Below are 11,545 nucleotides of genomic sequence, written 5' to 3' on the forward strand. Positions count from 1 at the left end.
CAGGGTTAGTGGTGCAAACGTACCTCCAATAACTCGGCCGTTGCTTGCAATGGCATAACGTTCATCGAACACAAACAGCTTTCCACAGAAAAACCCATTGGGGAAAACGTCCAAGTACCGATGGATCCCTCCATGGAGCTGCCACACCTCAGTGCAAACACCCTGTTAAAGGAATGTCTAATAAAAACCTGGGGTTTCAGGCCATCTGTTATTATTTTTGCCAAAAAGTTGTGCTCATTGCTTACTAAGAGCTCAAGGAATATCCTGAGAATTTTTACTCGTGTACCTTTTCTGTTTTTAACTGATCAGTTTGGACACCTCCATATCATGCACACTCAGACCTGAGGTTTGAGTATGTGAACCTCAAAGCAGATAAAGACCTTCAATGAGACCATGTTATGTGTTTAAAGTACAAATCCCATTGCAAACTCACAACCATCCATAGCAATGCTCACTTTCAACCACTCTGTCACTCCTTTTGTATTGGTATCATAATGAAGTGAAAGCTCCACCTTCTGGAATAGTTTGGTGGGCCGATTCATTTGCAGATCAACAATGCAAGTTAAAAAAAACCCAGAATAGGGACTAAGGAATGATGGTAGAATTTCCTCCAGCATTAACAGAACAACAGTCAGTGGAATCGGGAATGCAGGTCATTACTGGTGTCATAGGGCTGCTAGGATGGCCTGGAGGTTCGCACGTTCACCTCTAAGCAGTGTAGCCTGATATTGAATCCCGACCCAGTTATAAACTGTCATCCTGGTGTTTCATAGGCAGGATGATTCATCAACATGTTTTAAACCGTTTCGTCGGCCGTCACTCAGATGGACGTTAAACGGGAGTCCCATCTGCCAGTATTAGTCGGTGGACGTTAAATATCCCAGTGGTCTTTGTGAAGAGTCGGTGAGCGATCGCTGGCATCCTGGCCAATCAGTGATACCAGACAGGCTTGTGCTACATCTGAAAGAAGATGACTGATGTCATGCCATGCACTAGGATGGAAAGAAGGCCACAGGAGATGATCCCCATTGTTTTGGCCCAACTCATTTTCAATGCAATTACATTTAAATCACATCAGCTTGGTCTGATTAGCTTCATAACTCAGTGTCTGCTTGTGTACTCATTTGGGTGAGTGGAGACATATTTTTATTTTTTACTATGGAAGGAAAAAAAAAATCATTACTTATGCCCGGCTCATCATAAACAGATTTAGAGAACCTTGCTGCGAAGGAAGGCTGAAGCACGCTCGCAGCGGATTCCTCCTGTGCAGTACATTAGAACACGACGTGAGCGAAATAGCGCCAGGTTCTTCTCCACATATTCCGGGAAGTAACTGAACTTGCGGATGTTTGGAGTCACGCTCCCGAGGAAACGGCCCTGGTGGGGGCAGTTGGAGGAAGTTGGGGGAGTTGGGGTGGGTGGAGTGAAGAGTATGGCAGAAAGGTAAGCAAACAGAAATACGAGTCTAATTAATGAACAATAACATTAAATGAAACAAAAAAGGGCTTTTGCAGATATATAAATTAACACCAGAAATCTTACAATGTGTTTCACAAAAGTTGTGCAGAGCTCTGAATTCAACTTTACCTTTCAGGTCCTTCAGAAATGTTACCAAAATGAAATAAATAAACGGTATTTCTCGAGAGAATTAACAGAGAAAATCAGACGATTCTCAGTTGTGTGAGTATTCAAAACCCTTTGCCTAATTAACCCTAAACCACTACAGCAGCAAATTATTTGTTTGAAAGGTCACAAAATAAGTGTGATAGATTTCACCTGGATGTAATCGGTGGTGTCGCTTAAAAATTAATCTCTCCCATTTATCTAAGGAGTCTTAAGGTGCAAATCACTTGGTCAACCAACAAGAACAAGGCAAACATGAAGACCAAGGATCTTTCCAAAGAACTAAGACATAAAGTGATGGAGAAGCACCGCGTTCAGGAGAGGGTTAAACAAATATTTCAAAGTCACTCATTATCCCTTTAAGTACGGTGAAATCCATCATGAAGAAGTGCAAGACGTATCATACCACCCAGACTCTACCCAGATCAGGTCGCCCATCCAAACTCATCAGCCGGGCAAGCAGGAAACTGGTTCGGGATGTCACTCTAAATCCAACAATGACTGAAAATCTGCAAGGCTATATGTCCGAGATGGGGGTCAGTGTTCATCAATCAACAATATCCCGTTCCCTTCGTAAAGTTAGCCTCCATGGACAGGTGGCAAGAAAGAAGCCATGACTGAAAAAGACGCATCAAAAAAGCTCAAAAGGAGTTTGCGAAAAAGCATCTTAATGATACTGCAGACATGTCGAGAAAGGTTTTGTGATCAGACGAGACAAAAATTGAACTTTTTGGTCTCAATCCGAAGCGTTACGTCTGACGCAAGCCTAACACTGCACATCACCCAGTCAACACCATCCCTGCTGTCCAGCATGGTGGTGGCAGCATCATGTTATGGGGCTGCTTTTCATCAGCAGGGACTGCCAAGCTTGTCAGGATAGAAGGGAAATGGACGGTGAAAAGTACAGTGAGAATCCTTGATGAAAATCTGCTCGAGTCGGCCATGAATATGAAACTGGGTAAGAGATGCACAATTCAGCAGAACAATGATCCAAAACTTTGTCATTATCGGATATTTTGTGTAGATCGGTGACCAAAAAAAATTTAAATTTATTTCTTTTTAAATTCAGGCTGTAACAACAAAATGTGACAAAAGTCGAAGGGTGTGAATACTTTCTGAAGGCACTGCATATATAAAACAGCATTACCATTATACTTATCATCATGTACCATGTACCATGCTACCCATGCAGAGCATTGGTGCTATCCAAGCAGTTACTAGGCAACCAACAATTCTGGGCGGGTTGCCACTCCATCTCAGGAAGTCAAGGCAGGAATTTTTGGAATTTGTTCACGTTGCCAGTGATAGCTTGCCTACTCTTCACGAAGAACACCATGGGATCTTTAACGTCCACCACGTAATGCCAGGATAGATGCTCAATTTAACGTCCATCCGAGAGTTGGCACACATTGATGTATCGCTCTGCCCGTGAAACACCGGAATTAGAGTTTATAGCTGGGCTGAAATTCAAACCCAGGCTAGACAGCTTAGAGGTCAGTGGGTGGACCTCCAGGCTATCCCACCAGCCTACTTTGACACTGCATCCCTCTATCCCACCACTCTCCATGCAGCGTTCTCAATTTAATACACCACAGGTGCAGGTTTGGTCTCTATGACTGAGACCTGTGATTATAACTCTAAAATTAACCAATCAAAGCTTCATGAAGCAATATGCCTCAAAAAGAAAAGAAAAATTAAAAAAAATTAACTTGACTGCCGACGTGCAACTTGACCGATAAGCAACTCAACAATCACGCATAGCTAGCACTCACGATCATGCTCTCGTAAAAATTACGACAATCCAGAAGAAGTGGTGCGTTAGAGCCCTTTGGTGCCTCCAGCAGCCGTGCTACCTCCTCGTGGAACTCCACTGGGGTAAGGTAGGGCCCTTTTGGGGGAGAAGCAAAGGGTCGCACGATGGGCATCACATTTAGGTGGACATTGACCAGCAAATAAGTCTTCAAAAGCTGGAATTGTGTGACTGGGTGAGGTCTCACCGGCGTCTTTGAAGGAAACCAGGCAGGGGTCGATGCCAAGGGGAACTAGTTCTTGATAAACTCCAACACGCAGCTCTGGGAAACATTCTGCTCCTCCAGCACTTCTCTACAAGACAATCCATGGGTATTACACTTTGTTGTATCTGCTTTCTGGTGTGTACAAAGCATTTACATCAAGGTCATCTGTCGTGACAGAAAGGAAGACATAAAAAAATTTCTGAACAACAACAAAAAAGTTACCTATGGAATTCGAGCTTGATGGAAAAGCTGAACAACAGAGGGGTGAGAGGTTGACAACAATGAAGCAAAGGGGAACTGTCTGACAAGTAGTGGGTAATAAGGCATGAAATGGATAGACAGGAAACATAAGTAAGGACATATGGACAAGACAAAGTTAACAGGGTAATAATACGCAAATTTCAAAAGGACATAATCCGCCCCAAAATGCTCAGTGCACATGTGCAGAAAGTCCTGGAAACTGCTGTGTTCGGGGTGAAATAAAATATATTGTGTGTCCGGGATGAGGATCATTACCTGAAATGGCTCACAAAGCTTCTCAAATAAGATTAAAAAAAAAATACTTGGAAAGGTACTTGAAAGAAAGGGCTGTGCCTCTGCACAATGAAGGAGTTTGAGAACTTTATCAGCTCACCAAACGGGCAGCTGCTTGGAGTACAAACTCCAGACCATTTGGGTCAGTGCAAGGCCCATTTAGATGTGAGTGCGCTCCACAAAACCCCCGTCGGACCACTACCAGTAAATGGACTATGTATCTGGATTCGGTGCTTCTGAACACCGACGAGAAGGGCATATATGGGGCTGCACAGGGCAACTTTAAAATGATGATATTTACTACTAATCATGTTGGAAGGTGGGAACGACGAGTGGCGACATATATATATATATATATATATATATATATATATATATATATATATATATATATATATATATATATATATTGTTTGGTTTTGGAGCCATAAGAGAAATTACACTTGTACTATATTTTTACATCTATTGGTAAAATGAAAAATGTCCTTTTGTGTGTGTGTGTTTGTGTGTGTGTGTGTGTGTGTGTGTGTGTGTGTGTGTGTGTGTGTGTGTGTGTGTGTGTGTGTGTGTGTGTGTGTGTGTGTGTGTGTGTGTGTGTGTGTTATAACCACATCCTTCTGCTAGCTTGTATTAATAGGAAATAGCAAATGGTACGAACTTGACACCTCTCACTCAGACGGATATTTCCGTGAGTCCGATCTGCATTCAAGAACAGCGCAATTATGGATAACCATTTTGAAATTGCCACCCTTTTGTCTGCATGTTGAAAGTTATGTTTAAAAGATGATTTGAATTACAGAATTTGCACTTGCAACGGCAGGTTAAAAGTGCCCGGCAAGCAGAACCAAGTCAGTGTAAATGCGCACACAGCACATATGTAAAAGGTCTCATTTAACATTCACACATCATTTCAAAACTCAAGTATTAGCTAAAGAAAACAGTGTAAATATGGAAAGGATGACAGGAGGACTGGAGAAGAGAGTTATAGTGAGAGTAAAAATAAAGGAAAAAATATGAGGAATAAAAAAGGAAAATCACGAGATGGCGATGGCTCACATTTCAAAGGAGTCGAGGGAAGAACACAACTGGACAGATTCAGGGAGGAGATTCCAGGTGGGAGAAGAGGTAGAAATTTATATATTTATTCGGCCGATTGTTTAAAGAAATATCAGATGTCGATTCATTTCCCTGTTGTGAATCAATGATATTAAACAACGTAAAAAAAAAGTAAATAAAATAATGCCCCCACCCATTCCCCCAACATCGTCAAAGGTTCATGGATGACCTTTCGCATACATCACATACATGGGAAAGGACATTGCAGGATAGCAATTTACTTAAAATTAATAACAGCAAGAAAAAGAACAGAGATTGCAAACCCTCGCCAGGACTTGTTTTGTGTGGCGTTTGTGTACTGGTGTCATATCATTAATAATTAATTAATAGACGTAACTAGAACTTCTACTTTATAACTGCTGGCAGTGATGACTGGGTACAAAGACGTCCCACTTTGATGCAACCCCGCTTTGATCGGACTCCTGACCCTGACCCATGACGTTTTTTTATTGTTATTCAATTGAATTTAGAATGGGTTTAAAATAAATTCAATTTAAATCAACTGGAACACCAAATAGTTACGGTCCTGCATTGGAGTAGTCAGAAGGAACCCGAACAAGCAAAAAAGTAAAGATGAAGTCATCAGGAGGGACCTGGATAGGATTCACATTTCAGCTGCTACTCCTCCACCCTCAAACCCATCCAGGCACTGCCAAGTGAGCCTTAGTCAACAAAAAAAACATCAAAAAGAACCCAGATCAAAAAAATAAATAATTCTAGCTGCCTGACCATGCGTCCGATCAAGTTGAAATATAAAACATGTATTCCCCATCAACACTAGATTATAAATGTGCAGTTTCACATCGATTGATCAAGCAGTTCCAGAGAAAACATTTTTTAATATTTTCTTCAATCCAATAGGGCTGCCAAACCATGTGACCTCTGACCTTAGAGGAACCTTTTGTTCCTCATGGATAGGTGGTCATACTTGCAAAGTTTCACCTCAATCTGTTAAGCCACTTCAAAGAAGAAGAGTTTTGAAGGGTGTTTTTAAAAAAATACAATGCGGCTTCCAAATCACGTGACTGATGATGTCATTAACTTTTATTTCTATGGACAATTTTATCTCGAAATTTATGGACAATTTTATCTCCCTCAAAATTTTTCATACTGATCAGATGTAGCGTTCTACATATGCAACTATGATGTCATAACAAAGGCACCAATGACATCCTAAAAAAAAAAATCACACTTATTCTCCATGAGGAGCCCTTGCCATGTGATGTGGCAAGTTTCAATTTTTTTCCTTGGTGCGGTTTCAGAGATACAGAGGTCTAAAGTTTTTCCATTTTTCCAACATGGCTGTCACACCACATGAACTATGACGTCATAATTATCAATACAACACTCCACAAGAGTAGTCGCTCCTATGCTGGAAATTTTGTTTCACTCCGACAAGCAGTTGCAGAGAAAAACACGAAAGTCCTGTGCGGACAAACAAACAAACAGACAGACAGACAGACAGACAAACGGACCCAAATGCAATACCCTCTCCTTCGGTGATGGGAATGACAATGACATAATAGGCCATCGGATAACGCGGTCCTGCGGTCTCACGGTACTCATCTGAGAACAACACAATTATTTCTGAGCATGTTCCTTGGAGTGAGGAAAAGACTAACTCACTTGTTGTCATGTTGAGATGTTAGTACAAATAAGTTAAAAAAAAAAAAAACCCAAAATAAACGATTTTTAGCGGCGATGCTGCACGAAGCAAAACTGCTCTCCGGGGTGTGTCGAGAAAAGTGTTATCTCATATAGACATATATAAAGCCGAGTTCATGTCTGTCGCTGGGTGGGTGGATGTGTGGGTCTGTCATAAGCACCACCCATTCTCCAGGCCACTCCTTCCTCTCTGTCTCCCGAGCATCTCAAGCACCATCCATTCTCCAGGCCACTCCTTCCTCTCTCTCCCGAGCATCTCAAGCACCATCCATTCTCCAGGCCACTCCTTCCTCTCTCTCCCAAGCATCTCAAGCACCATCCATTCTCCAGGCCACTCCTTCCTCTCTCTCCCGAGTATCTCAAGCACCATCCATTCTCCAGGCCACTCCTTCCTCTCTCTCCCGAGCATCTCAAGCACCATCCATTCTCCAGGCCACTCCTTCCTCTCTCTCTCTCTCCCCCGAGCATCTCAAGCACCATCCATTCTCTAGGCCACTCCTTCCTCTCTCTCTCTCCCGAGCATCTCAAGCACCATCCATTAGCCACGCCACTCCTTTCCCTCCAGCCGTCAATAAATCGCTGCCATCTTTTTCACTCCACATTGCTCTGATTGTTTGTTAGCCTCTGATTTAAATTTGAAGACTGAACTACGTGTCTTCTATCATTAAATAAAGATACCATTTTGAGGAAACAAAGGTACATTTTGATTACAACTCGAACGAGGTAATTCATGTTTTGTCCACAGCGATCGTGTCAGCTGTCTAATAGTCACCGCCCAATGAAGATACGTTGATTCTCAAATGCAGAGGAAAGAAAATCGTGATATTTCATTAAAAAAAACATTTTTGGTTTTCGCCCAACTTTTAAAGGCTTATAAACAAACGGATGGGCATGTAATATGATGTGAAGTAAATAAACATTAAAATCGGCTTGGTCCTGAAATACTCGTGTCCGTAATTAATTAGTCGGGAGGCCGGGGAAATTCCAGAGAGATATTTATGATGTAAATGTACGCTTTAAAGACGTTATGGACACGCACACTTTAATTTGTATGAAATGTACGCGTCCACTTTCATACACTCAACATCACCTCTGGGTTTATGTACATTTTAAAACTGAACAAGGTACGTTTTCATTACAACGACAATACTCATGATTAAAAAAAAACAAAAGAAGTCATTTTGTATGTACTGTATATGCTGTCGAGATGTCCAGGATGTGTTCAGTAATGAAGCAGCTACCTAGTGTTTACCAAGCCAGCCGTTCCGTATCAACGGTTTCGAATGGAGTACTTGCTTGAGTGCTTAAGCCACTTGGCGAGTGCTCCCCAAGAAACTTGGTAACTGCACACACCCCAGATTCATGACATGGCGATGAGGATAAATATCTATAACCATCACTTCTTTCAGCCATATCGATGAACTCGTCCCTCAGGTGAAGGGGGGTTGGCTGGGAAGAGGGACGCAACGTTGCCCAGCAACGCTGGGTACCCCTGCTCGTCAGATCATAAAAGTGAAAGTGTCGTAATGGAACCTCAAAATCATCGTCTTTTCAAATAAATTATTGTACATTGTCAATTTTTTTTTGCATAATGACTATAACAACAACATTTTACTTCGGAAATAATCCATTACGGTTAACCATAGCGGAAATGATGTCATAAAAATTCATGCAAATCAATCGTGCTCTATCCACCTGTTGAGTTATGCCTGCGAAAATTTGAGAGACGTGCAATTCAAGGTCGAGTACTTTTGTGACTTGTTAAAAATGGAATGTCTGCTACATATTGGTGAGGTTAACTATGAAGAATATCACACGATTTACTGAAACCAGCTGGCCTAGAGTCAAGGATTGTGCATAGAAGTGGCAGTTTTTATGTGGAGAGAACAGAAAGCTTGTTGAATGATATCATGATTCTTTCTGGTCAGTGCAATTTGTTAAATTCAAAAAAATTTGTGGTACCATAGACAGGTATGCATGCTTCAACAACAAAACTAGTTTGGAGAGGGCATCAGTGCGTCACAAGCATGCAGCCAGTTTGGCCATTGCATGCACGAGTGGTGTCATCGACGGCAGTGTAATTGACGATGATAGTCCTTTTGAAGTGTCAGGCAACCACTGAGACAACTATTGGAGAAGAGGTTGGATGTGCAAGGTGAGATGGCATTGGGATTTGTGGACAAGGAGAAGGCCTGTGACATTGTCCCGATAGAGATGGTGATGGCAACACCAAAGTGGATGGGAGTGCTGGAAGCAGAAGTTAGGTTGGTGGAAGGGATGTACAAGGGAACGAAGGGAAGAGTTGTGGTTTGTCTTAGGATGGATGTCAAAGGAGTTCATCGGTTTGAATCAGGGAAGCTCTCTCAGTCCACTCATGTTTATCATGGTGATGGAGTTCGTAAGCAGGAAGGTGAACATGAGGATTATTCTGGGGAGTATCTTGTGTATGGATGATCTGGCTGTTGTGGCAGAAAGCAGGAGTTGCAGGAAGTACAGGGGGAGTGGAAGGAGATATTTGGGAAACATGGGCTGAAGATGAGTATGGAGAAGACTGAAGTGATGTGGGTCAGGCAGCAGAGAAAATAAATATCAGGTGAGAGGGAAAGGGGATCAGGCAGGGATATAGGTTTGAGTATATTGGGGGAAACAGTAACCGTGGATGGTAAGTCCGAGGCAGAGGTGCGGAGGAGGATTCAGGTGGGTGCGTCGAGGAGGGTGGAGGGAGTAATGGCATACAGAATGATATGAAGAAAATTTAAAGGGAAGTTTCTGATGTCATGTGTAACACTGGCTTATCTTTACTGTCTGGAAACGGTGGCACTGACAGAGAGACAACAACAGAGGCTGCAGGTTTGCAAGACTATCTGGGTCAGGAGGATTGCGGGAGTGAAGACGGTGGATATAAGGAGGATGGATGAACTGAGGGAGAAGATTGGCGTGTGGATGAGTTTGGTGAAATGCCAGCTGTGATGGGCTGGACACTTAGTGTGGATGGGGGAAGAGATAATGGCAAAGAGAGTGGATAGGTTAAGGGAGCAAGGTAGGAGGAAAAGAGGTAGACCATGGTTGAGATGGGAGGATTGTGTGAGGAGGGATATCAGTAAGGTAGGTGTGGTTGGAGGGTGGAGAGAGTTGGCTGAGGGTATTGTCATCAAGGCAGGACAGAAGCTTGGTGCCATCAGACCTCACCACTTATAAAGGGAAGAGGAGGAAAAGAAGAAATAAATGGAGAGCTTTGTATTCTTCTGATAAACCGACTCCAGTGACATCAGCAGCACATCGGTCGAGCCATATTCTACCACCAATATGCATCATTTGTAGGCAGGAAGAGCATTTCTTCACGCATATATGTCGTTCCAGCAGTCTTTCGTGCACCGAACTATGCAGCTGTGAGCATTGTACCATCACAAACGCCACGATAACAGAACGATCATTGATAGAGGATGCTCGTGAGAGTGACGACTCAGACATCGATGCTTCATGCCTGCACTATTTGCGAGGTACCTGCATATCTGTAAGATCCATGGTCAACTTATTCAGCATTACATTTTGATCTATCCTTTGCTGTAAAAATGTATTTGGAATAATTATCATGATATTCAAATTAATTAGACCCCCATGTTGACATGTGATAGATTTGACTCTGAAATGGTATCTTTAAGAAAAAACATTCAATGATCAAGCACTCATTTTTCATCACAGGAATAATGTATACATACTTAATTGCTGGACCTTTTTCTTCTCAATTTTGGCCATTCATCATAATGTAGGTGTCTTATCATGTTCCTCAATTCTGCACGGCCACTCTATGTTTAACACCAATTTTCATCCCGTTGTACCAAAATCTGAAACTGACAACATCAATTTTCGAAATCTACACCTTTGAATTGACAGTAGTTAAGAAAATCATCCAGTTCTTGGCTGGGTACCACGAAACTCATTTTATAGCAATGATACAATGAGGCACCTGACAGCCCGTATCAATGTACTTTTAAATTGATTACAAAACCATCAATAATAGATAATCAGTGGAAAGGAACTTCACATCTTGACACAAATAAAAATTTACCTTGAAGTCCTGCGAGGTCATGCCCCGGAATGGTGGGTAAGCCATCGTGGCCTCCATATAGAGTCGAGCAGCTTCCACACTCCCTCCAACAGTGCCATTAATGCCTTCTGTTGCCAGCCGCACCTGAGAAGGAAAAACATCACCGTACATCCTGTACAGGTTCAGGTGTAGCATTAAAAGAAAATGTTTCCGATGTCTGTTTTTTTCAATGACTACAATGTTTTTGGTTCAACCACAAATAATTTCTTGGCCTTGCTTCACCTTGCAATAAAAATTCACCTTGCCAGTGAGCCCGAGATGTTTACAAAGGTCAACCTGCCATAGTTTTGCCACACAGGGATCAGCCAAGTCACAGTAGTAATAAAACAGGAGAACAACACCTTCTTTCCTGGAAAGAGAGAGAGAGAGAAGAGAAAGAGAAAGAGAGAGAAAGAGATGCATGCCATTTAAAACATTTCTCCAAGCTGATTTCATGTTCAAGATAGTTCTAAACAAACCTATTTTCACATTCCACATGTCTGTA

General features: G+C 42.2%; 1 protein-coding gene across 2 annotated transcripts in view; it reads right to left on the reverse strand.

Moving 5' to 3' along the window:
• TSTD2 (thiosulfate sulfurtransferase like domain containing 2) overlaps positions 1-11,545 on the reverse strand; it is a 29,810-nt gene that overhangs the window by 1,117 nt on the left and 17,148 nt on the right. The window contains exons 4-9 of one of the 2 annotated variants that reach the window (XM_085845894.1): positions 11,302-11,410; positions 11,023-11,145; positions 3,621-3,726; positions 3,396-3,511; positions 1,219-1,377; positions 24-162 (exon numbers count right to left, since the gene is read on the reverse strand). In XM_085845894.1, the coding sequence (XP_085702020.1) occupies positions 24-162; positions 1,219-1,377; positions 3,396-3,511; positions 3,621-3,726; positions 11,023-11,145; positions 11,302-11,410 (752 nt within the window). The remainder of the gene's footprint in view (positions 1-23; positions 163-1,218; positions 1,378-3,395; positions 3,512-3,620; positions 3,727-11,022; positions 11,146-11,301; positions 11,411-11,545) is intronic. The other variant, XM_085845895.1, reaches the window with a different exon arrangement.

Source organism: Eptatretus burgeri, chromosome 11 (genome assembly GCF_056783735.1).
Source record: "Eptatretus burgeri isolate ZD-2024b chromosome 11, Ebu_testis_v1, whole genome shotgun sequence".
NCBI lineage: Eukaryota > Metazoa > Chordata > Myxini > Myxiniformes > Myxinidae > Eptatretus > Eptatretus burgeri.